Source organism: Amblyomma maculatum, chromosome 6, assembly GCF_055883805.1.
Source record: "Amblyomma maculatum isolate TAMU_Amacu chromosome 6, ASM5588380v1, whole genome shotgun sequence".
NCBI classification, from domain to species: domain Eukaryota; kingdom Metazoa; phylum Arthropoda; class Arachnida; order Ixodida; family Ixodidae; genus Amblyomma; species Amblyomma maculatum.
In genome coordinates, this window is record NC_139349.1 from 11,357,856 (window position 1) to 11,385,335 (window position 27,480).

General features: G+C 45.6%; 1 protein-coding gene across 1 annotated transcript in view; it reads left to right on the forward strand.

Annotated features, from left to right (window-relative positions):
* Nucleotides 1-27,480, forward strand: part of Gad1 (glutamate decarboxylase) — an 86,720-nt gene that overhangs the window by 51,421 nt on the left and 7,819 nt on the right. Inside the window, exons 3-7 of the mRNA XM_084606050.1 lie at nucleotides 2,146-2,236; nucleotides 2,883-2,989; nucleotides 6,169-6,284; nucleotides 15,922-16,001; nucleotides 25,889-26,060. Of these exons, the coding sequence (XP_084462176.1) occupies nucleotides 2,146-2,236; nucleotides 2,883-2,989; nucleotides 6,169-6,284; nucleotides 15,922-16,001; nucleotides 25,889-26,060 (566 nt within the window). The remainder of the gene's footprint in view (nucleotides 1-2,145; nucleotides 2,237-2,882; nucleotides 2,990-6,168; nucleotides 6,285-15,921; nucleotides 16,002-25,888; nucleotides 26,061-27,480) is intronic.

Consider the following 27,480-nt stretch of genomic DNA (forward strand, 5'->3'; position numbering starts at 1 on the left):
ATCATAGGAACGTTTCTCTTGCCACAGCTTAGGAGATACAGGACGCATTCCTTGCATTAAAAAGCAAGCAGTGGCTTGAACAGCACCTTGGACGAACATAAAGAATGTGCAAAGAAACGTGCTGAAATGCTGCCATACGTTGTGGTAGCTTCACTTCAACAAGATCGTGTCTGTGGCGGGGCACACTTTAGAGTACATTCATAAGCGCAAAAAAGAAAAGAAAGCTTTGTGCAGTGGACAAGGGGGAAGTGCGTAGCAAGGCTGTTTAGCTTGCGTGAAATCAAAACAAATAGGTTATTTGCATACTAAAGCGCGGAAACCGTAGGGTCGGAATCTGCGAGCTCAACAATATTTTCTCAAGTGATGTGCGATTGTGCAGTCCAGGCCATAATCATATGGACCACGGCAACTTCGAGACATACTTGTCACGCTTAAACTAGCGGCTTTTATCCAGTACCTTACGCCTATGTTAGCGCATGCCTAGATTCGCTCGCGCATGGAACCAAATAACCATCCTAACACCTTCACTGAACGCATAGAAAAATTTTCAAATACCTAAATCATGATCCGTACTATTTTGGCCCCGTCTGTACATTCTGCCGCTATGACAGGTGCTCGGTAGTTATACTGTCTGACAAATGAGCGTGCATTTATTTTGGACAATCATTTAAGCTCATATTGTCGCGAACTATTCAAATCAGAGTTTGATGCTTTTCGACAGCTGCCGGCATGCGGCCTTGTCACTGTGATTGTGGTGTACGGACCGATTTTGTGCTTTTTGTTTGTTCATCATCATCATCATCAGCCTGATTATACCCACTGCGGGGCGAAGGCCTCTCCCATATTTCTCCACTTAACCCGGTTCTGTGCTAGCTGCATCCACTTGACCCCTGCGAACTTCTTAATCTCATCCGCCCACCTAACTTTCTGCCGCCCCCTGCTACGCTTTCCTTCCTTTGGAATCCAGTTTGTTACCCTCAGCGACCATCGGTTATCCTCTCTTCGCACTACATGTCCTGCCCATGTCCGTTTCTTCTTCTTAATTTCTACTAGAATGTCGGTAACCTGAGTTATTTCTCGACCCACTCTGCACGCTTTCTATCTCTTAATGTCATCCCTACCATTTTTCGTTCCATAGCCCTCTGGGTTGTCCTCAACTTAAGTAGAACTCTCTTGGTTAGCCTCCACGTTTCAGCCGGCTGTGTTTGTTCATGCTCGGTATCAAAAAACACGCTTTTATCGCTTGCTTCGTATTGCGAGATGTGCTGAGATTAGGCTTGAATGATCGCAGGCAAGCCGTAGTGTTCCCGTAATGTTCTGGAGTTTTGCAGTCTCTCTTGGCTGGTTTAAATCCTGCGGCGATTTTGTACTGAGCACTGCCGATTGCAGCAGGTTTTCTTTGTTCGACGACCGACGGACACGCTTACCGTTATCGCCGCCACCGAGTGACTTAGTCCTTTTGAGGGTGCAAGTCAGCCCAATAAAGACAATTTAACTGCAACACCATTCCCTTCGTTTGCTGTCCTCGGCAGTGGCACGCCTACGTCGTGACAATATTAAAAAAAAAAATACACTGTGAAAGTGAAAGGCACTCACGGGATAAATCCAACATAAAAACCCAAGCATATTTACTTAATATTGCTTTCATATTATGTTTGCTTATCTTTTAATTACATAGATACACCGAATGGTCAGCGTCGTCCATGCTTATTTTAGTTTACCGATATTCATCACGTACTATTGAATGTTACTTGGGGACTCTATGACAGATAAAATCAAAATGATTTTCCGCTTGCTTAATTTATTTAATTGCTTCATTTACTTACATAATAGTTAATTACTTATCTAATTTACTTAAAATAGTTTTCTTGAGAATGTGAGAACGCAGACGAGCACAATGACGAAGCGGAAACAAACTACGGCAGCTGGAAAGCAGCGCCTACTTGGTCTGTTTAAACCAACCGTTAAGCCATTAGTTTGTTGGCGGTTATAGCTCGCGTACTTTTTGCCTGAGTAAGTAATTTCACGTTCTTTAGTACATAAGCAACACTAACCAGCACAACGGCCAATGTTGCAAAGCGTGTCTTGTGAAATGTGCGATGCCCAGCAGATTGCAATGACTATGTGTACTGTACTCACTCGCAGGTCACCCACATTTTTTCAACCAGCTGTCCAGTGGCCTGGACATCGTCTCCTTGGCCGGCGAATGGCTCTGTGCGACGGCGAACACCAACATGTGAGCATGCGCTTTTTCTCGAAAAGGCTCCTGGCACACGCTTTGCGTCGATATTCGTAGGCATAAAATTTAGGCTCAGTGTATCCGTGCAACCTCTCACAGCGACATTGCCGTACTTCTTCCGTTGAAGCCTTAGTGCTATGTCTTACCTCTCAATTAAAGAATTCAAAACAGAACATTTCGGAACGTTTCGCGGCTGCTGTATGCGTCAGAGTTTATTTTCATAACTACAGTGAAGAACTCAACAGCAGGAAGGAAAATTATTTATAATTGCTACAGACAGAAATCTTAACCTTAATACTGCAGGCAGCAAATACTCTGCATGCTGTAAAAGGGACAGATATATTTCCGTCGAACTTGAAAACTACTACTTTGGGCGAAATTGTAAAGAATGGAGCCCAGTGGTGGATACACACACACTCAGCAGTTTATATGGGATAAAAATTTCCATTGCTTTTAGCCGCTCTTTCCTCGAAGATGACATTCAAGCTTCGCAGATAACGCCCTCAAACACCACACACACGCAGGAATACTGTAGAACTTACGGAGTTCGGTCAGGACCGTTTCAGAGAAGTCTGCTCTGAGCGCGCCCTCTGCGCGTAGCGGCAAGCACAGCTAAAGATTGTGAGGCGCGTATTCTCCACAGGTTCACGTATGAGATCGCACCCGTCTTCATCCTGATGGAGAACGTGGTGATGCAGAAGATGCGGGAGCTGATCGGCTACACCAACGGGGACAGCATACTGGCACCCGGTGAGTGTTGCCCCACTGTTCGTACTGAGATAGCCCTACACATTTCTTGCACCAAAGTGGGTACCATCGAACGTCCCATGTCACGCACTTTACAGTATTTAATTTGCAGAGAGGGAGCATAAAGAAATGTGGCCGCATTGACGAGGGACAGGTGCCAATTTCTTCCTTTCTGCACTAAGGGAAAGAAATCGGGAGATGGAAGGAGTGCGTAGAAAGATAGTAGAGCTACGAACGGACATTTTTAAGAAAGCAAGTAAACATTTCATCCATGGCATATCGCGCAAGCTTCCAGCCGCAGAGAACATGCGTGCGCGTAAGTTGCGCCAGTGACAAATAGAGCGCAAGCGAGCGATAACCCGTTCGAGGCAAGCATGGTTGATCCAGAAGAAACTTTCGAGCTATCGCAGTCGCTTGCCTCGAGCCTGCACTGAGCGATTACAGATAATGCCTCAACTTATGGCGCCTAAACAGGCAATAGCCTGAGTGTTGAACGCCTGAAGGCATCGCATTGCTTGAATCGGAAAGAAAACCTCCCTTCTTGCTTGTCCGACGTTCAGCTGATATCACCGAATTGCGCCAAGCAGATGTATGAGCGCGGCATAAGCGCTGATCCTGCCGCTTCAGCAACCACATTTAACGTCGCTGATTCTCAGCGCGAAGCGGCTTCAAAGGCGAAACAGTCGGCGTTTTTAAGCCACGAGTGAATTGTTTTCTCGCATAGCACTGAATAAAAATTACCGTCTTTATTAATGCCCTAGATGCCTCAGTACGAGTTGATTTTATGAAGCTGAGCGGTAAATAGAAGTGAGATTTGTTAATGGCCTTTAAACTGAGTTTATCGGATTGGTACACAGCTTCAACGAGTGGGCTGTGGCTGGACCGAGTGTTTCAGTGAAGCCCGCCAATATTTAATAAATGATGTTTGAGGTATACAGATGAATTCGCAGTTTTATTTATGCCAACAGTAGCGACTATCAAGGGGAAGTAGTGTAAAAGGGAAAAAGTAACACAGTTTTCGTGCGTCTTCTTCCTTCTAGCCCTACAACATGCGGAGTGGTCTATTTACATTGAACGTTCCTCTGTTTTTGTCTTCGGCCGTAACACAATTTCTAACTCCCCACTGCATTATATTTCTACTTTTTTTTAGCGTAGATTACATGACTGAACCCCACACGATCTTCTTTTTTTTTTCTTTTTTTTTTTTTGTTGTTGTTCAGACAGTACGGGCAAAAACTGGCCTCCGAATGGCTTTGTTTTCTTTGGGCCTACTCAATGGAAGAGTGTTTTTCCGCAGACTGGGAAGAACAATGCCGCTGTGAATTCTGGCAATGTTTTTTTTTTTCTTTCTTTAGAACAAAGCAGCAGCTTCACTCTCTGTTGCTTCTTATAGTTTTGTATTTCAGTTTTGAAAGCAAACCATAAACCCTCAAACTTTGTTCCCCTCATTGATCTTTTCCTGGTAAAGCCATATCGCGAACTGCAGGCGCTCCCGTCGGGTTCGCCAAGGAAGCAAAACGAACCACCAGAGGAGGCGTAATGACTTTCTGTCAGTTAAAGCTGCCGATTTCGGGCGGCAGCTTATTATTTACACTTTTTTTTTTTCTCGCGACCTTTTCGCTTTTTAGCAAATCCGTTTTCGACGCCAGAGTTTTTCTTGGAAAAGATCCCTAAGGGTTCCCTTTCAGACGCACTTACCCGCCGGGCGTGTACTTCCCAAACGCTTTTCATCCAAAACGCAAGCAACAAAACATGAATGAACACAGAAGAGGATTGTGCGTCATGTTTGCCTTCAGCGAATATGGTAGGTCGTTCGGGTGACCGTTGCGAGAAGAAATGCGTACAAATTTAACTTTTGCGTCGAAGTTCAGTGCCCTCACTTATGTTGCGCATTGTGCATCATAAATGACTTATGATCAAGAATTTTCCGCAGGAGTCATTAGATCACCATTTTACGTAAATAGTCAGTTGATCAAGCAAACACCTAGGTATATGAAAGATTTATATTTACATCCACCTCAGCCGCGCCCATTTCGTCCAGTTTTTGCCCTGGGACAGATTATCGTGGAATATTTCAACAATAAACCTCGAGAAACAGGCGCAATCATTTTTTTTTTTTCATCTACACACGCTAATTGTTGAGACGAATCGTGGTTTTTGATTGCCTTGAGATCGGTCAGATTTAACTTGACTCAATATTTTAGCAATCAAGGACGTTTCTAAAGCACACTCAAGCTTATGTTGCAGGTGACTCAGTAAGGGTAATGTTACACAGTACGTATGTTACTCTATGATAGTTTATTCAGTGACAATTTAACAATGTGAACGGTATTGTAAAGGAGGCAATCAAATGTAACCGTCCTTTTGTGATGGTTACTAGAACGTGGGGATAGCAAGGAACTAGCACGCCACAGCAGCACACCATTCGTATGTTCACACATCATTCTGGCGCTGCACATTTTTTGATCACGTAGATCATATCAACAGACTATACCTACTTTTACTCAAAGAGAAAGATACCAGCACTCACCTTTGGTCCTCTCTATTAATAAGTGGAACTCGCTCCCTTCTAGTGCCACCATTACTCCTAACACGATCTTTTCAAGCAGCCGTTTTATCATACTTAGAATGAAGGAGCTTAGACTGATGTACGTTTACCTTTCTAGTTTCCAATTTTGTCTAAGTGCATGTATCGGCCTTTAGGCGCTATGAGATATTACGCTGTTATGTGATTTATATAACTTGTGACTGCGGTATTTCATTTTTCTGAAGAACTTTATTTCGATATTTTGCTAAATGCGTATTTTTCCTTTAGCTCCAAGAAGCTGCTCCTTGTAATATCAATCTAATTGTTCATAATTTCTTAGTTTGGTTAGTTATGTTTACAGCCCCTTGTTCTCGTGCTACGCGGTCTTTTTAACCTACACCAGCTACATCAGTGCAGCAAAACTCCAATGCGTCCAATGGTGTTTTGCTACACTAGTGTAGCTTGTGTAGGTTAAAAAAAAAAAAACTTGTCATAAATTCAATGTGTTTCTTAGATGGATCTTCCGTTATGTAACGCCCGTAAGGACCATTACACTATGAGGAATAAATAAATAAGTAAACTAATCTGCGTTTTGCATTCTTGGTTACCTGCTCGCAATTCGCATAATTTGTTCTCTCCTTAACTCCCTTTGCAGGCGGCTCAGTATCCAACTTGTACGCCGTTCTGGCGGCGCGGCACAAGATGTTCCCCAACTACAAGACAATGGGACTGAAGGCACTGCCACAGCTCGTCATGTACACCTCCGAAGATGTGAGTTGGCCTCAGACATTGAATGCATCGAACAGCTTTGCTCACCAGTGCGGTGCTGGCTAATATGGCTAAACAAATTTGAACAAGTGTATATGAAGCGTCTGTAAAAAAAAAAAAAAAAAAAAAAAAAAAATAGTACTCCAAGAAACAATATTAAATTACTGTTTTTGGGAATAACGTCAGGAAACGTTGCCTTCTGCGGACAACTCAGATTGAACATGGGCGACACCCACCCAAGCATGACATTGGACAACATAACTTTGGAGACTATACACTGGCGTGCAAACGTGTAGGAACGTTGGAAAACGCCACCGGTGGCGCTCGCGTTCCATCACATGCGCTTACACGCTGAAACTGAGGGACGCCCGACAACCGAACGCGATCAAGGCGGAAAAACGGGAAACAATGGAGAAAATGTGGAGAAAGGGAACCTGGCAAGGGGAGCTAGGGAAGAGGCAACGTTCGCAGCCAGCCCAGACAGCAGAAGCAGCGACGGTGGCGACAGCTTGCGGCGGGACGAACCGTGGCTCCCGTCTCCCCCATGCGCGCGCGTGTCCGGCACTAATCGGCGCGTGCCTTATTGGTTTCATTTCGTCCGGAACACGCTTTGAGCGCACACATGCGGCGGCTGCTGCTTTCTTCCTCGGTGCAGAGCGCCCACGGTAGCAGCTTGTTCTGCTCCCTCACTTCCCACCCACCACTCGCGGCCAAAGTGGCTCTTTTGCGACGGCGCCCAGTTTCGCGACAGTTCCCGGTGTGCCCCGTTCCAGTCTGTTTTTATTTCCGTTCTGCTCACTTCTTTCGTTTACGCACTGTGATTTTTTTTGTGTGTGTGCGTGGATGTGCGCGCATGCATCTGTGTCTTTTCAGCGCCCGCGCTCCGGCCGTCATTTTGACGGGCTGCGCAATGTGAGTCAGCGCTCCTGGCGCGTGCACGTTGTACTCGCTGCTATACCATTTCCAAAGCCCGCTGGCCGTCGGTAGGAAACTACAGGCACTGGTTGCTCGGTCTAGGGCAGGGAGAACGAACCGCAGCTTGCAAGAACAGCGCACTACAAGGACGAAGAGTGGGGGGCAGAAAAAAGGAAAAACGCGGCTGTGGGGCTCGAGTTTTCCTGCCGTTTTATTTTCCCCCGCCTTTTGCTTGTTTCCGCGAAGGGCGCAGCGGATATTTTCTTTCTTTTTTTTTTTTTGGTTGCTCGCTGCGCGGGAGGAAGAGGATCATTCTTTGAACATTACATGCTTTGCAACGACCACTAGTTCTACAGAGGTTAGGGAATCGATATTGAGAAGAGACCCACGCGCGACACCCTAATGATCGTAGTGGTTCTTTCCACAGTAATCGCCCTAGAAACCTATTTTCACTGATACGTTGTGTCTCTTATTGCTCACTAAAATGCTCGAACGCAAGATTTAGTTTTCTTCCTTTACTTCTTAACACAAATATTTGTGTCCCATAAAAGCAGGAGTCCAGCTCCGTACCACTAAGAGATACAGCTGTCGATTCCTCTCAATTAGGGCGAAGCAATTTTTCGAAAATTGCTATGAGAAGTTTTTCGCACCATCAATACTTTTCCTCCTTGTACTAAATTTTACGTGCAAACCAAGTTGATAGCTGTCATCTATGCACGTCATTTATAATGCTAGGGGTCAGTCACGAGGGTTACCTATAGTGACGTCTGCATGTGAAGGCTTGATAATACACAGATATCAGGGATTCTGCAGTATGGGAGGAGCAGTGTTGCCAGCATATCAATTTGGTCGCTAATTCTGGCAATTTTGGAAGTAACCAGCTCTCAAACGTTTTCATTTGGCTTCAAGTAGCTAACGTAGTATTTTCGGAACAAGTTAGATAAAAATATAGCAATTTTTTATGGTATAAAATTTTATTTACTGGCATTTTTATAAAGGAACGTAACGTTTTCTTTTTGGATTCATCTGGTTCCAACACGCAAGATTTTTACGCGAAAGAGATACCAGTCCTTCAATGGCTTAGAATAGCTGAATCGCTAAATTCAAATAGTGGATACGCTTAGAAGTACCTAACACTGCCCTAACCTCATTTTCTGAGGCCCGGCACCGACCCGCGGCTTCATCACTCGACTGTGCCCGAGCCCAGCTAGCTAAGCTCGGTGCAAGTACCCGGCCCATGGGCGGCCCAGACCTGTTCCCACAGCAGCTCAAGACGCAAAGTACTCCGTGCGTTCAAGTAGACTCCATCGTACTGCACAAATATTTGCTAATGAAGTGGCCACTAAAGATGCTCCAGTTGTAATAATGGCGGAAAAAATATTTCTAGTGAAATAAAAAGAAAAGATGTGGAGGGTTACCCCACTCGATTTCTTCCAGTGTGTTGTCGTTGAGTAGCTCTGATGTACAGGAAGCCAAATGAAGAAGGTTTCGTACAACCATGGTAAACTGCTTTTCATTACGTCAAGTTGTTAGTCAGCCTTTTCTTGCCTCCACGACACGAGATCAATGAAATTGATAGCGAGAGCTGTACTACCCCGTGTACAACCCCCCAAATCAAGGTCAAACCAAGCAATCCCTCCAATACTAACAATGTGTCATTTATGTATGTGTATTATATATATATATATATATATATATAAGGCGGAGAAAGGCAGGCACAATACCTGTCACCTTTATCGTTGTATACCTGAACCACGCCGGAGGGTTGAGACATAATTTCGACCACCCGGGCATCTTTAACTTGCACTGATATCTCACAGCACACGGAAGCCTTTGCATTTCTCGTCCTTCAAAACACGAAACGCAAAGACATCCATGTGCGGTGCGATGTTACTGCGAGGAACGTGGCCATGCTAGAAAAACTGCTCACACAATTGAGCAGCGAGAAACTAGACTGGCGGTTAAACGCGATCCTTAACATGCTCGGGAGCGCGCCTAGATCAAAGCGGCTTTGCAAAACCAAGTAAAACATAAACAACTTTAGTTCGTTAAAACCATGTTTAAATGGAGTTAAACCTAAACAATTTCCCGGGTTAATTGAATACGATGGCCGCGCTGGCCGAGTTTTTATGGGGACAGAAAGGAAGAATGCTTCTTATTGTTAAGCACTCACAAGAAAGCTCGAAATGGCCTAGACGAATGTTCTCACTATCAATGTCATTCCTTGTCGCTTAGAGATGTTTCGGGGGGAAGGGGGGGGGGGGGGGGGCAGTCGAATTAAGGCCCTTCTCCGGCTGTTTTCATATGCATATTCAAAATTCTATTCACGAGTGATAACACAACGTATATGCGCATATACGCAAGACATTTTGGCGAATCCGAGAGCGTGTGTTTCCCGATAACCAAAGCCAACGCTATTCTGTACTGAGGTTCAGAGCGGAACAAAGTGCAGGGCAGCGACGACAGCACTCGCGAAAATAAGCCGAGCTTTGATCAGGCGTTAAAACGTGCCATTAAGAAAGCCTCTGTATTTTTCGCATCAACTACTGATAAATTTTGTCTTTCCCTGATGCTCTTGAATAATTGACAAATGGAATGTAACTGCTTCTGTTGTGTGCAAATGACCCGTTGAGCTTTCTTTTATTGCCTATCAATGAGTAATTCCCTGGAAAAAGTTTAGATCCGGCACCTTTTCTGGGCCAAGCCAGGTACAATGACGTATTTTTCGGCCAGCTAGGCCCACACTTTTGGGCCAGTCCGTGCCCATTCAGTGTTATAAAACGATTTAATCATCCATCCAGGCGGCTGGGGCGACAGTCTGACTTTGGTTAGCTTCGAAAGCGCAGCTGAAGCCGGCAGGGTTCTCAAGGGAGCTGAAACACCCAGTTTTGTTCCAGATTTTTTTTATCATAACGTGCGCTTAGGGACGGCAGAAATGAAGGTGTGCGTCTCCGGCCTTTACATATATTATCACAGCGCTACCTCTTCCTCTGTGACGTGATGCAAGAAGATGACAAACAAAACTTCAGTGTCACTTTCGCGCAGAACGATGTACGTTCTCACATCTGTATTCTTCTGGGAGTGCCTATGATTCAACTTTTGGCGAGAAAAAAAGTTACTTATTTCAACCCGTCGCAGTTTACCTTTTTTCAGTGCTGCCGTTCTTTGGCCTTGTGCTAGCCCTCATGAACAAAATTGAAATATGAAAGCTACAATACCGCGGTATAGCCTTCCCGTCATCTTAAAGCTAATTGGGACCCAGTTGACCTTATGCAAAAGCAACTTGAAAGCGCTATGCATGCGAAATATGCGTCGGAAAAATATTCGAAAATAGTACTTTTCAGCTTATTTTTATTAATTTTTTTTTTTTGTCGTTCAAGGCGCCTTTTAGCTACAGTGAGCTAATTTCGGGCCATGGAGCTTGTCAACACTAGAGATAAGGCTGATGCTTAACTTATGCATACGTAGCATGTGCGCATATGTGCGATGCGATGGACGTTCCGCGGATACGGTGACTGAAGTTCAGAAAGCATATTCATATGAAAAACGTTCTTTTCTTTGCTACATGTACGGCATAAATATTGTTTCCCCTTTTTTCTTGAAGTTTCTCTCTATACAAGAACCGATAATAGTCAGTGCCAAGGATGGGGAAATAATACGTTCCAGCAAGTAGCTGGTGCTGCCTCAAACTGTTGCGGCACAAGTCGTGCATCGCACATGGACAACAGGGGAATCATGCAGAGGCACGCGCGCACGCTGCGCTCTCATCTGCCAGCGGCGACCTGTTCAGGAGCGCGTCGCAGAGACCTCGGTCGCACCGCCAGCCAAGGGTCGGACAGGCTGAGCGAACTACAGACGGGGCCGCGGTCGACGCAGAATCAATCGTGGCTGTCAGCGTAATTACTTACCTCCGGGGAGCCATGAAGTGGTTCTCGCTGCGCGAGATTGATCGGCGCGTTGGACGCTACCGGGGAGCCCATCTTGCGCGGATTAAGCCCTCCCTCCCACCTCCACCCCAGCACCCCTCCCCCCCCCCTCCCCATAACTCCACTGCCCCGTGAAACAACTGTCTGTACGGAAGACAGGGGCGAGGGGGGGATCGTATCCAGGGAGTCACCTAAGGGGAGGAGACGAAGCGCGCGGTGGTATCGTTTGTAATCCCAAGCTTGATCACAGCTTCCCCGCGATACGGCGCCCGTGATCGGGCCCTGCTCCGACGACGCGCAAGCCCAGCCTGTGATCCACCCGGGAGCGGTGATCGTCCTCTACCAGCAGCGTGCCTTTCCCAGTCTCCTCGCCCAAAAGCTCGCTCAGCCGTTCTCGCCGTCAAATCCCTCCCCGCCCAGCAGTCATCGTCCTCCGACTGCGCAGCGGCTCTTCTTCGCTACTACGCTCTCTCCCTGGCTCGTTATTTCAGCGTCACTTCCCCGCAGGCCCACGAAGGCCAGCAGGAACGAGACTGAACGCATTCCTTGTTTCAATGTTCAGCAAGCCGGAAAGTTAATATGGGGGCTCAGTGGAAACTCTTCGCTGCGGTACAGCACACCACTCCAGTTGTTCGAGGGGAGTGGTTAAAGAAACAAAAATAGCACGCACCTCTGAGTTCAAACTGCCGGGAGCGGGTATACAGGCATATCGCACAAGAGTCCTGCGCACGGAGCAGAATTTTGGATGGGCTCCAGAACGGGACGGAGGCCTCTTTATTGTTGTTCTTCTCAGTCTTTCCCGATTCCAGTTGGAAAGTGGCCGATTACGGGCGTTCAGAATTTCGCGGCGAATGACACCAGTCGGGCGTGATTCCTGCGGATCACGTACATTGCTTCACTTATGAAAACAAAGCTCTCGTTGTATCGTATAAGTCGTGCTGTGAAGCTGATCAAAGTTTGGAACTTCTTTCTTTATTCTTCCTTAAGGCATTACTACGTCAGATCACATTACAACTACGACTTAACTCATGGCTCTAGTTATGGTTGAAACAATTACTCATGACCATGGCTTGCTGATTTTTTAAACGGTAAGCCGTAGAAAGCAGCCATTGCGCTTTTAAGTAAATGCAATGCACTTTTTTGTCGCCGGAAGTTGTACAGTATGGTGCAGGAGAAAACAAAAATGCATTCTGTACGGTAACTGGGATCACATTTATTATCGAGTGTTTTTCGCTGACAACGGTCTGATTTGGTAAGAGTAATGGTATATGTGACCATACCTTCCTTCATACAGCGCAACTGGAAAATGAGGTCAGTCGCGTCAGCAGGCTTCAATCTGCACCACGGCGTCACATCTGAAATCAAAGCTGATTACGCACTTGGCGATACGAGCGGTTAGTGGTGCTCGTGAAATCATGATATTGCAGTGTCTGCGTGTATTCTGTAACATGCCACGCTTTTTTTTTTTTTTCTGCGCGCAATATTTTCTCGTAAGCAAATTACGGCTGTATAACTGCGCAGAGAAGCAACCTTTCGCGAACCAGAAATCGACCGCGATAGCAGGCGAAAGGATCGGCCGTAGTCAGCTCTGCGGGTTCAAATATCCTATGAAGTTTACTGTTCCAGTTAGCAATGGAGACAATTTACCGATGCCTCGCCACAACTGATTCCATCATATGAATCATCTTAAAGCGAGCAACCTGTACACAAACATTGTTGGTTAATGAGAGTGGCTTTATCCGGCATGGAAGGGTTTAGTTTGTTACAGAAGACTAGCTCTGGCCGCACCGGAGAAGGAAGATTGTCAGTATATCGGTGTGCATCACAAGGCAAAAACGGAAGGGCAGCAGAGAGGGTGAAAGCGGAACGCGAACACATTCCTCTTGTAACCAGACAATAAAGCAAGATTCTACGACTTATACTAACACTAAACCAGCGAGCGGTATATCTAAGCCACCTTCCACGGCCATCAAGCTGCGGTTGATTTATGAATCGTGAATTAATTACCTTCTCAGACTGCCATGCTGTGAATACGCTCGTCATTCGGGTCAGTGCAATGAGATTGATTCTTAATTAACTATGCCACTTCCGTCAAGTAATGTTGCCGTTTAAATGCTTTCTTCAGTACTCTCCCATGGCTATCTTGTATGCTAAAACAATCTTCAACACACGCACGCCCGCGCACACACACACATAAACAAGCGTACCCACGCGCATGTGCATATACTCTCTCTTTCCCTCTCTCTCTCGCTATACGTGTCTCTGCCACGAAGAAACTTCGCATATCCGCTTGTAATAAACGCCGCATGATTTCTTTGGTGCGGTTCTCTCTTAACCGAAACATAGGTGTGTGTTTGGCTTACAAATATAGTGAATGCTTATTCAAAGTGTACGATCTCACTGGTAACGAATGTTCTGAACACTAAAATGTGAAAATGGGCAAATATATGCTCGGTGGCGTAGCTTTGAAAAAAAAAAAAAAAAGCATGCTCAATTTAGAATGCGGATAGATGACTAAAGATGGCCAAAGCGATTCATAAGAATCTGATGCTATTTTATTGTAAGGTGCTTCAGCGTTTCTTTTTTTTCTTCAATAATGTGTAGAGAAAGCATGACAGCGGTAAGCAATAGTAGTCCTTTTTTTTTTTTTCAGCACCTCGCATTGATAACTTATAATGTTTCGTTTCCGTAATAAATGCATTTCAGTCTGTTTGCAGTGTAGCCTCGCGCTATAAGATCACTATATAAACTCTCGACAAATATAGCAGAGGGCAGAATTATATTTGCATGACGCGGCTGGCGATTTGCAGTAGCATTTGCTTCGAAGACCGCCGTCACCATTCACTGTTTTCGAGGGTTGACGATTACCCGCGCACACGGCGCGTCGGTGTACCGCATGTTCCGCATAGCTTGCATTATTAAAGCATTTCAAAAATTCGCTACAACACGCCTGTGGCAATGACCCGCCGCTAGCTGAAGGGACAAGGCGCTCCAAATAGTTCAGGGACAATTACTTCCAGGCCCATGCTCACTCGGAGAAAATTCCGGGTACGTGGGGATCGAGAGACACATCGGTCATTTCGCGCAAGCCGCGCGTTTTCCGGACATCCTCCCCGTTCAACCAGCAGCGGTCTGCAGCGAGCGATGGATCGTCGGCGCGCGCGGGCGCTCTGCATTCTGCTCACCACTGATAACAAACAGCGCGCGCGTGCTGGGTTCGACAAAACAGTGCGGATGGGGAGAAGGGAGCCCGGCCGGGAGGTGGGGAGAGGATGTAGGAGGAAACCGTCATGGGTAAAGCGGCGGGGGCGACGGACTTGCAAATTGCCGGGCTTTTCGGTGGCGCACCATCATGCGTGTTCGGTGGGCGCGCCTGCCCGGGAAAGGTTACACGAAACGGGTGGAGATGCTGTAATCTATGCGGCACGCGCTTCAGCTACCGTTTTCGTTTTCCATTATACTCTTTCCTTTTCGACGAAGTGATCATTTCGCTCGCCTCCAAAGAAACAGCGGCGGGGAAGAGCGAAAGGCAATGGAAAAGGGGAATTCAAGGCGAGGGATTCAGGAAAAGGATGGGGATCTGGAAGCCGCCGCGATGGGGTCTAGGACTAGCGCAGCTTACGCTCTCCGAAGTGCAGTCGTCATCGTCATCTGTTCGAACGCTGAGCTCGCCCACGGGACGCGCCGCACATCCTTGCTGGATGTGTCTGCCGCCGGCTAGGACGACGGGGACGCCAGGCAAGAGTCAGTTGCGCGGAATGAGCCGGATGAATTCCGCTTGGGCGGCCACCATCCCGAGTGCCTTTTCCTTCCTCTTATTACAGGGGAAGGTGTAACAGCTGAAAATACATAATAGCATGAAATATCGGGCAGTGACCTCTGGAAATGACAGGCCTGGGGCTCTGTTTCTCCTGAGAGAAAGTATGAGTGGCCATAGTAAAGGGCATATAACTCGAACAACGTTGCCGTTGTTAGTATAGGCATGTCCTGCTTCTGTCGCTTACTTGCTTGTTCCTTTCTTCAAACTGCCAAACAAAACTCTGATGATCAGACACTCGTTGCGCAAAAGCATGTTGGCTAATCAAGGGCAGCCGAGACTCTGAAGCCTTGCAAGGCCATGGAAAACACCAACTTGGTAATAAGAGCGAGTTGGCGGGATAGTTGGTTTTGCATGGTGAAAGAACAGCGCAAGGGGCGGGACACAGTGACACGAGGAAGCACAAACACAAGGCGCTGATTATCGCCTTGTGTTTCTGCTTCCTCTTGTCACTGTGTCCCGCCCATTGCTCTGTTCCTTCACCACCTCGGTGTCTAAAGGAGGCAGAAAGGTCCGATTTACGTCACATCCAAGCTAAGCTAAAGCTGCTACAAGCCGGCATGTATCGCAAAGAACATCCGCTTATCACCCACGTTGACTGGATGGCAGAAAATCCGTATTCAACGTAAGGTGCCTTTCAATGTCCCCGTCAACCATAATCTTTTCCCCAGCTGCGTAAATTTAGTCACCATTCGTCAAGTTGACTTGGTGCCGTCTTGTAGATTATGAAAATGTGCTATGTACGCTCAGGCGCTCAGGATTGCCTCCTGGTATTGCGTTGTTTTACCTGCTCTTTTCTTTTTCTTTTTTTCATCATAGGCACGATTAGAAGTTTCTTTCTTTTTTCTTTTCATCTACGCTCCATGAACAACGCAGCAAGTGGGAGTGTGCTTCTCATTAGTTCGCTTGTCGTCGCCTGATGAAATGCGACAATGACTGGCCGCAGGCTTTCGGATGAGCTGTTCCTACCGTCTCTGTGCAGAGCCACTACTCGGTTAAGGGTGCCGGTGCGACCATCGGCCTCGGCACTGATAACGTGGTCTCCATTCCGGTCGACAAGTGGTGAGTCCAAAAATTCCCTATTTCTTATGGTCGAAGTAGTGCATCCATGAATATTTGTTTTATATTCTATTTTAACTTTATTTTATTCAGTAACAGCTGTTACATGCTCGATCGATATTTGATATTTGAGGACAAACAACAATTTACAGACTTACAGATAAAGCTGTTAACTGATTCTTAGCACGCATACTAAAAATAGGCATGAAAAAACTAGGATGGCAAATCAATTTACGTAGAAAAAAAAAAGACGCAATGAAAAGGAATGGATCTATAAGCAGAAAGTGAGATGTAGAGACATGACAGCTTATGAAACAAAACGCCTTAGTGGAGTCCTCCGAAAATTTCGACCACCTGGGGTTTTTTAACGTGCACTGACATCGCACAGCACACGGGCGGCTAGCTTTCTGTCTCCATTGAAAAGCGGCCGCCGCGGCCAGGATCCAATCTCGCATCCTTGGGCACAAATGTCGAGCGTCCTAACCGCTGCACCACCGCGGCGGGCTCTTATCAAATAAGGATCCGTAGATATTTGAAAGCGACAGTAAAAAACAATAAAACATTCAAACCTAAAAGACGGAATCTTGCAGAGATGAAAATATACTGAATTCTAAAATGAACGCATAAACATCGAAATATCCTTGGGGGTTTCTCCCAAACATTTGACCAACACTTTTCCCACTTCGAGTTATAGATAAATTTGCTCTCGCCCTACTATCTGATCTGCTAGCCATCCTGGTTAGCTCAGTCGGTAGAGCGACTGCCCCGGTAAGGCGGTGGTGCCGGGTTCGATCCCCAGATAAGGACGAATGTTTCTTTAACTACGAAGTTTCTGAGAGAGCTGTATAGCTTTCCTTTGTAGCCGTATGGCTGCGCTCGGGTGGATGACAATGAGTAATTTCACCCTTACTATATAAATTTAAATAATATGTTTTTCTGGCTTAAGGTTTTAGAATTTGATGTCGCAAAGCGACTCGGGCTATGAGGATATGAGGGACACCGTGATGAAGAGTTTTGAAACTTTGCCCACCCGGAGTTTGCTAACATGAATTGACAACCTATAAAATACATGGGCACCTTCCTTCACGCCTTCATCAAAAACCGACTGCCGCGGTCTGGATGCGATTCCGCATCTTTGGGTTCAGCACTCCAGCGCCCTAACCAATGAGACAACAGGGCGGTTCCATCGCTTGCGGTTTCTTACATGTGTAGGATGGTCATTCCATGCATGGCCACTTTGCTACATGAAAACTCAGTGAAGTAGTGAACGTTCCGAAATCAGCCAACGAATGCCCGACTGATAAATACACCAGCGTGCGCAGCGAGTTCAAGATACCGCAAACAGGCCACATTGGTATTGCGGTGTGCTTAAAGCTTAGCGGCTGATACAAAATTAAGGACCTGTCAGCCGCGGAAAGTCGTATCGATGTTTTGCACCACACAACCCGCTTAAATATGCTCTGCTAATGCTTAGAGTCAGTCACTTCATTCTCAATAGAAACCGCATCTGGCACGATCAAACTAAGAGAAGATGAGTTTATTGGTGGGAAAAACAGAGAGGTGAGCCGAAAGACGGCCTTTAATCATTCAAAACATTTCTTGCGTTAGAGAACCAGATGATAGAGTGGCAGTTTCGCTCTCATAAGCCAAGCCGTCGCAGTCGTCGATGCAATAGACGCGGACCAGCGAGAAGAACGCTTTCAACGTGCAGAAAGCTTCATTATCGAAGTCTCGTACGCAGTATGCCGATGACATTCCACTCGTTAGCGACAACTGTAACAACTGGCCACCCTGTATACGCAGTGCGATCATGACATCGAACGTACCGGTACCTTGCACAAGTATCTTGTGTGTGTGTGTGTGTGTGTGTGTGTGTGTGTGTGTGTGTGTGTGTGTGTGTGTGTGTGTGTGTGTGTGTGTGTGTGTGTGTGTGTGTGTGTGTGTGTGTGTGTGTGTGTGTGTGTGTGCGTGTGTGTGTGTGTGTGTGTGCGCGTGCGCGTGCGCGTGCGTGCGTGCGTGCGTGCGTGCGTGCGTGTGTGTGTGTGTGTGTGTGTGTGTGTGTGTGTGTGTGTGTGTGTGTGTGTGTGTGTGTGTGTGTGTGTGTGTGTGTGTGTGTGTGTGTGTGTGTGTGTGTGTGTGTGTGTGTGTGTGTGTGTGTGTGTGTGTGTGTGTACACGAAGACCAACGTGTGAAACAATGTATTGTAATAAATTGTTTCACATGTTGGTCTTCGTTTCTCACTACAGTTGACCATGGCCAAGATATCATTTCAGTGTATATATATATATATATATATATATATATATACTTTGTGTTTAATTATCTTTCCCCTAAACAGATTACATTACTAATCTCTGTGATTATCCAAGTAAACATTTAAAAAATATATATATATATATATATATATATATATATATATACGAAGGAAAGAAGCCAACAGTCGGCGAGGCCAAGGAAAGCGTTGGGGATGGTACTTTGTCTTTTTTTTTTTTTAAATGTTTACTTGGATAATCACAGAGATTAGTAATGTAATCTGGAAAGCATTGAGGATTGTGCTTTACGTTTTTTTTTTAATTTTTACTTCGATAATCACATAAATTAGTAATGTAATCTGTTTAGGGGAAAGAGAATTAAACACAAAGTAGAAGAAAAAACAACGTGCCGATGGTGGGAACCGAACCCACGACCTCCGAATATCGCGTCCGGTGCTCTTCCAACTGAGCTACATCGGCCGCTGTCCCCCCCTGCTACTTTCTTGGGTATTAATGTTGTCTGTATACGAACCTTGAGTGTTCACCAGCGCCACCCTCAGCCATAGCGGTGGATGTGGAACGTCCTGTGTTACCGCCAGCGTCACGTAGAACGTGATCAAGAACGAGGGCGAAAGCTATGCTAGAACCCTCTTACGCTACCTATGGCTTCAAGACTATATATATATATATATATATATATATATATATATATATATATATACATGACGCTAAAGACTTGAACAATCCCAGCAGCAGCCCGCGGTCCGTTGTCTGCAAGGTATTTGCGCATACATATAGCGGCACAAGGCTATGACATGGCGCAAAGGGAAGCTTAATGTGATCTTACATAACAAACAATTAAGATTTCTTCCGACACAATCAGAGATTTAGGCTTGCCACCTAAAATGCACCTTTTGTTACGACTCATGAGTGATTATGTGCGGGCTACTTCGAGTTTGCATGCGTCGCAGTGCCGTGCAGACTCCATTTGCGCAAAGCTTTGTCACGAACATGATGTATATATGTTTCATTAGTGATTTACTTAACTAAGAAAGCTTGTATGAACTCACTCAGGAAGTCCGCAAAGCCGCGCGCAATGCTGAACTGCATGCTTTGCGGCACCTAGTCACCGAAACCGTGAGCGGAACCTGGCGTCGAGCGCGAGCCGCAGTGGCTAATCATCGGGCGTAGCCGATGTTCCCGTGTTGCCGCCGCGGGCCATTGTCGCCAGCTAATATGGCGTGGGCGCGATAACGGATGACAGACCAGCGGGGCTAATTATTTGCCCGCTGCGCGCATAACGACGGAAGCCTTCCCTCTCGCCTCTTCTGAGCCATCCTCTGTTCTGCCGCTTTCGTTCGCGTCCCTAGTTCCGCGCAGTCCATCGTGAGACGCGGACAGTCCTTGTCGCTTGCGCGGGAAGGTGTGGGGTTAAACCGCGATACGTTTGCCAAAAATGCTATCGTGCACTCACAGCTCAATGTATACTGTGCTCGGAGTTTGTCAGGCACTTACGTATGAAAAAGAATGTGGCCACCATGGGATTTTTCCCATGAAGCCCTCCAGAACATTCCGTCTGCGAGGCGAACTCCTGCTCGTGCTGTTTGCGCAACGCTGCACGTAACTGGCCAGATTTCATGTGCGGCTACCGGCGGCGGCTTCTGTAGCAGGACGCGGAGGGAGCGCTTCAGCCGGCGACGCTTCGCGGCGTAGAAGTCGAAGCCAGCGGAAGCAGCCAGGCGCGCGAGCCCGGCCTTGGTCGGGAGGTGAGATGGAGAGGCCGGCCGTTTTCGCTAAGCCGGCGCGCTAACGGCAAATTGAACGGGAACCAAAGGGGAGTCTGGGGACTGACGTTCGGGGCGCGATGCGAGTGAGCGCGCCAGCAGCGGTGATTCATCGTTATTAAAAGTCAGCTACCGCGACCCGTCCGCGCCGTCTCGCGCACGCGAAGCGGGCGGCTTCTTCGCGTGGCTGATTCCGCGGTGCTCACCGCGTTGTCGCGCCGCGCGCGAACGTTAGAGATCCTGCTGAGCAGCGCAGGTGTTGTGCAACCACTTCCTTTGTCCTCCCTTTTTCCCTCTCCGCAGCATCCAAAGGCCTGCGGACTCAATGGGTTGCATCTGTAATTGCTTTATCAAGTTTCGTGCTGTGAAGCAACACTCGTACTTCACATGTCAGCGCCCGAACGCAAAATGCAAAACATATAAGGATGTGCACTTGGGTACGACAGTAATAGAAGCGAACTTAACGGAGGAAATCTTCATGTGAAGAGTAACCAGAAGGGTCAAAACATATTTTCATTCTCGCAATTCCGATGAACGCCGTGTACTTCTCTGAAAAGCTCTTAGCGTATTTGATTTGGTTTGTAGTTCATAGGGTTTACCATCCCGAAGCAACTCATGTTACGAGAGACTTCACAGTCGAAGGCCCCGGATGATTTCGGCCACCTGGATTTATTTAACGTGCATTGACATCGCCCCGTATACGGGCGCATTGGTTTTGGTCTCCGTAGAAACACAGCCGCTGCGGCCGGGATCGAACCCGGGTCGCCCAGCTCAGTATGTGAGCGCCCCATGCCACCGAAGCGCGGGGTCTCAGCAGGTTATAGGCTTATCGGAGTTGTAGAATACCTTAGCGACTTATGTGCGATAGTGTGCTTCGCCACGATTAACCGGCACGCGGTGATCAATATTTAATAAAACTCAGTAACTTCAAGTAAATATTCAGCACATGGTGGTGAACGATTCAGGCGTTTCATGCTGGCAAGGGATCACAACGGGTTACCTGAAATCAATTCAAAGAGACCAGGAAAGATTAAGATTATATTCTCAATTTATTTTTTATTATGTTAATAACCTTTGTCAACTGCAAAATCACGGCGTATTTCATGTTCATTTTTTAAATCGCTCCTATTTCATTTTATCTCCCTTGTGAAAGGCGGTCATAGTTTAGCTTTCGCGGCTTATATTGTTTTCGTTCATTGCATTTCTGTTCGCTGGCCTTCTTGCATACCATTTTCGCGTTATTTCATTTATTTATATCTTCTCCTGTAAGCCATGAAAAGGTGTTGTGACTGTCGCTCAGTCACTAGAATGGGCTTAAAGCTTCAACGGAAAATCCAGCTATATAAAGACCCATCTCCAGCTTTTCATCACTTTCTGGCAGCATTTGCGGCTTCTGCAGGCTTCGCCAAGTACGTGCATTTGGTTCGCAGGTTAGCTGAACTGAACTGTTTTTGGTCTTGCTTGTTTGATATTGCCGCAGGTGCTGCCAGCTGCCTTTTGTACCTTTTGTTTGTTGTCGCAGTGGTTTGAAATGCCGACGAATGCAGAGCTCGCAAAGAGAGTTGAGGAAATGGAGTTGTTACTTAAAGGGAAACTAGATGACGTGGTGGCCGAGATCACCACGAAGGTTTTTTCACAACTGAGAGCTTCTGAAGGTGACGACACTCCTTCTTTGCTTAGCACTGTTCAATTTGCAAATGAATTGCAATCAATGAAGGTCAGGGAGGCCCAGCTCATGAATACCAACAAGTTACTGGCAGAGGAAAATGAAAAGCTCCACAAAAGGGTTGGTGAACTCGAACAGTACTCTAGGATCTACAATGTGGAGATAAAAGGAGTTCCAGTAACCAAAGGCGAGGGTGTCAAGAAAGTGCTTGAAACCATCGGTGATGTCATTGCGTGTCCTATCAATGCCGCTGACTTTGACGTCGTCCATCGCGTTGCCACCAAAAACAAAAATGAAAAAACCATCATTGCTCGCTTTGTGTGTCGGGAAAAGAAAAATGAATTCGTGCGCAAGGCACGGAAAGCTCGCCCACAAACAGACCAAATTGGCTTCTCTGTTGATTCAACTTGCCCGATTTTTGTAAATGAACACCTTACCTTTGACAACAAGAAACTGTTTGCTAGAGCTAAGTTGCTGAAGAAAGAAAAGAAATGGCAGCATCTCTGGACTGACAATTGTCGCATACTTGCGCGTGAGACTGACGTGGGCACGGTCTTCCGCATAAGCACAGAAACAGACCTTCAGGTCTTCCACTAGTTCATACACATTCATGGCTTCTGGCGGCGATGAAACCTTGGACACCCCGCTATCTCCTGATAAGCTTCATCATATCTTGGAAAATAGTAGTTATTCTCTGATCCATTTCAATGCACGCAGCCTCAGGGAGAACCTTGAATCTATAGATAATTTTATCATCTCACTTCAGCACTCGTTCTCTTTCATCTGCGTTTCGGAGACCTGGCTTTCCACTTCTGATGGCAATCTATTTGGTTTTACATTTTATCTCCCAGAGTATTGTCATCGCTTGTCTAGCAACCACGGAGGCACTGCAATTTTTATTTCCCCTGAAATTTCGTACCAGCGTAGATGTGATCTCGCTCTGAATGTACCGCCATGTGAATCTGTTTGGATAGAAGCTAACCATTCTCTCTTTTCCCCTGACTCACGAAAATTGATACTCGGCTGCATTTACCGCTCACCGTCTTCATCAATCCCAGAGTTTTTGTTAGCATTAGACACCACATTAAATAAGCTATCTTTCGAAAACAAAAATGTTTTAATTCTCGGTGACATTAACATTAATATTTTAGATACAGATAACCCTAATGTTGTTTCCTATACCGATTGCTTCAGTGGGTTCGGCTACGAATCTATCATCAATGCTCCAACGAGATGTACTTCCAGTGGATCCCCTTCTTTAATCGACCATGCCCTGACAAATATATCACCCTCTCCCCTCTCAGGGGTCATTGAACTTGACATTACGGATCATTTTCCTATTTTCGTTACACACAGTAAACCAGCCCGTCCTCCACGGTCAATTTTCTACACTTCCAGATTCAACAACGAAGCTTTTGTTAACGCTATCAGTAACACAGACTGGTCTCCGTGCCTCTTGTCCAGCAATCCGGAGGGAGCAATGGAGTGTTTTTGTCACCTTCTTTCCAATTGCATATCTGAGAGTACAACAATATTTAAATGTAAAAAGAATTACAAATTTCCCTATAATCCATGGCTTACAAATAGTTTATTAAGTAGCATGCGTCGAAAAGAAAATCTGTACAGAAAAACGAAGAAACAGCCTTTTAAAGCTTCCTTGAAAGCCCGCTACAAAAAATACTCCATTGTTCTGAACAACTTACTTAAACACGCGAAAAGATCTTACTTTGAACACGAACTGTGTACAAACTCTAACGACACTAAAAAGCAATGGAGACTCCTGAGCGAATTCCTCAATTTGCCCTGCGCTAACAATGCCCCTACTGAAATTAATTTCAATGGTACTGTCTACACTGAGCCATTTGACATCGCGAATGCTTTCAGTGACTTCTTTTCTGAGCCACATAACCGACTTCCACTTCCGCCGGAGCTAGATTTGAAACGCACTAATCAATCTTTCTTTCTTTTTCCTGTCTCCCCTTGTGAAATCGAGTTGATTATTAATAGCCTCAAGGACACTAGTCCTGGACTTGATAACATATCCTCACGGCACCTAAAACTTGTTGCTAATCTAGTTTCTATACCACTTTGTCATATTATTAATCTAATCTTAAAGAATGGCGTTTTTCCTGCTTGCCTTAAGATAGCGAAAGTCATTACGGTCTTCAAAAAAGGTGACAGACAAACAATATCTAACTATCGTCCAATATCTATGTTATCATCTCTTAGTAAGGTTATTGAAAAATTAATAGTCAACCGCTTAGACAATTATCTAAATAAATTTAATATTATTACCCCCTGTCAGTTTGGTTTTAGGTCCGGCAGTTCAACTAACTTGGCTCTTATCTCTTTGACTGAATTTATTAAGCAAGGCATTGACAATGGCGAATTTGTTGGTTCTCTGTTTTTAGATTTCACAAAAGCTTTTGATACGATTAACCGTTTGATTTTGCTACAGAAACTAGAATGTTATGGCATAGTAGGCCCTGTATCTCTCCTTCTGAAAAGCTACTTACAAGATCGTAAACAAATAATTAATATTAATGGAACTACCTCTCTAGATAAAACTATTAACCAAGGTGTTCCTCAGGGATCTATTTTAGGACCTTTACTGTTCATATTATATATTAACGACCTTCCTACTTCTATTAGTCCAACTCATTGTGTTTTATACGCGGACGATACTACCATGTCATTATCTAACAGGTTCATTGATGATCTTACTGTTGATTTGAATACTGTTTTGAGTAACATAACAAAATGGTGTCTTAATAACCACCTCGTTATTAACCCCACTAAAACAAAGTTTTTAATCTTCAAAAGTAGCCAGAAAATCCTTCCTTGCACTCCTACGTTAACCCTCTGTTCTTACACTATCCTAGCTTCTGATAACACTAGCTTTCTGGGCGTTATTCTTGATTCTGCCCTTAAATTCTCAGCCCACATCACTCATCTGAAAAAAATATCTATGTTTGGCATCCGTGCTCTCATTAAAGCACGCCCATATTTTCCTTGTTACATTCTCTTATCTCTGTATTATGCTTTCATTCACAGTCTCCTCACTTACGGGATTGTCGTTTGGGGAAATACTTACAATTGCCATTTATCGTCTGCACAGCATATACAAAATCAGGCCATCCGCATTATCACCTGCAGCACTTTTTCCACTAGCGCTTGTCCCTTATTATATAAACATCATACCTTATCAGTCCACCAGCTCTTTCAGTATCACCTTGTAATCGCGTTCTTTAAGCTACTGAATGGCAGCTTGCATTTCCAGTTTGTTAATCCGTTACTACTTTCGAACTATAACTCTACAAGATTTGCAGTGAATAACAATTTACTACTCCCGAAAGTTCGTACTAATTATGGAAAAATGACGACATCTTTTGCAGCCATTTCATTTTGGAACTCATTGCCTTTAACACTGAAAATTTGTATGTCCTTGCCCACATTTAAGAATAACTTGAAGGAATACTTGTTGAATTGCTGATGTTTTATATTTTTTATTTCTGATACCTGTGTTAGTGCCTTTGTTTTTGTGTAAAACTACTGATTCGCCTAATTCCTGTGTTAGTGCCTTTGTTTTTGTGTAAAAATACCGATTTGCCATGTTTTGTATGTTATAACCTTTCGCTAACTTTGCTGTTATTATTTATTTTGTTGTAATGATCTATCGAGGGTCCCGGTGCAGTCTTATGACTATGGGACCCTCGTCTGTATCTTTATACATTTTGTAAATATGTTCAATCTAATAAACTTTCACTTTCACTTTCAAAAAAAAAAAAAAGCTAGTCAGTTTGCCGCCAGCAAGTTTTAAATTGAATTTCCTATAATCCCAATGGAAATAAAGGCAAATAAATAATGTACACCTGAGTTTGTCCAACGATTGAGCCCATTTCGAGAATGTCGTAACTCTACTGTAACTTAACCGAATGCACAATAAGAAGCAGTTGCTTCCAAAATGGCAACAAGTGAAACCAGTATGTTTTCTCACACCTCCTCCGAGCTTCTCGCGTCTAACTGTTTAGACAGACTAAGCCAAGCCTACATTCTTGCATTCAACTGACGAGACAGTCACGTATCAGTTATCAACGGCATGCTTGACTCGACTTTCGCACCACCACCTCAAGAGTGTGCCAGTCCACTTTTCGAAAATTGGAGATGACCCAAACTTTGTTCTCGCAGTGGGCGCATGAAGGTGGACGTGCTGGAGAAGGAGATCCAGGCATCCAAGGCCCGCGGCCACGTGCCTTTCTTCGTCAACTGCACTGCCGGGTCGACGGTGATCGGCGCCTTCGACCCGATCCACCCGATCGCCGACATCTGCCAGCGGCACGGGCTGTGGCTGCACGTGGACGTGAGTAGTTCACTCTCGGCTGCGTGCTAGGAGAGCGCAACTGACTACAAAACGAGAGAGAGAGCGAGAAAGAGATTGCGTGTGTGGGGCATGGCAGATGGGCGAGAGGCTGCAGGCTGTCTTTTCTTCTTTTTTTATATAAGGTACGTCTGTGTGGGCCTGAACTCGTCAAAGAACATTTAAAGCAGCATCAACATTGCCTCGCAGGCTAGAGAGAGAGAGAGAGAGAGAGAAAGAGATTGCGTGTGTGGGGCATGGCAGATGGGCGAGAGGCTGCAGGCTGTCTTTTCTTCTTTTTTTTATATAAGGTACGTCTGTGTGGGCCTGAACTCGTCAAAGAACATTTAAAGCAGCATCAACATTGCCTCGCAGGGTGCACGACAGGAGCGAATGGCGCTGTATTAAAAAGAATGAGCAGCTGAAAATATAGCTTCACATTACTCTTTTAAAAAGTTTCATAGCGCTCGGGCTTAATGCAGTGTTTTTTCGCAAACTGTGACACGTAGTGGATGTCATTGAGATTACCGTATAGACCAGAGCACCAAGAAATCGAAGGGCGCCGACATATTAAGCATATTCTTAATATTAAGAGCTTCTTAATAGCATCTCTTGAAGGCGGAGAGAAAGACAACTTCCGGGCTCTCAGAGACAAGAATGTGTAATCGTGATTTTCCCTGTTTCGAAACTGGCCGCTAGGCGCCTGGAACGTTAGGCATGGTCGACGCTCACGCGATAACCTTCAAAGTGCGCTGTGCTGCACCTCCAATTTCATGCCTTTAATTATAAGTGTAGGTGTCCACCGGGATGTGCGACAGACACTGCGCCCTTCCTTTCCCAAACACCAAGCCAAATAAAAACGTGTAACACTTAGCAAACATCTGTGCTAGTCTCTCAAAGCTAAACCGTCAAGAAAAACCATGTCAAACAGTGCTTTCGCATGTCTTAATCGGTTTAAGCAACGTTAAACCCCTGCCAATTTTATAGAAACATTATTTGCAGTGATCGAAATTTTCTTATCCTATGGCATTCAGCGAGGCCGTTGCGTCCACTGGCTATGGCTTTCAGAGTCCTCCACAAGGGCAAACTGCTGCAATTATGCGAAGGACGAAAGGACGCTGACAGAAACCGTTCATCTGCCTGCTTGATCTTTGTGCGATAAGCCGGAGGCATACCTACACACATAGCAGGTCCAGCATGGTTTCGTCAAGCTACTGCTCATTCCTTCTGAGACTGGCATTTGTTGCAAACCACGAGCTCCTAGAGTGCGTAGCCGAGAGGCTATGAGGTACACAATAGTTCTGGAAAACCTGAGGAAGCGTTGGTTAGTTAATGGCACTCGAGCTACAAATGCTAGCAATGTGGTTCTAGCAACCGAAATGGGTTCATGGCAGATCGACCCACTGGACCGGGTTCAATGGCC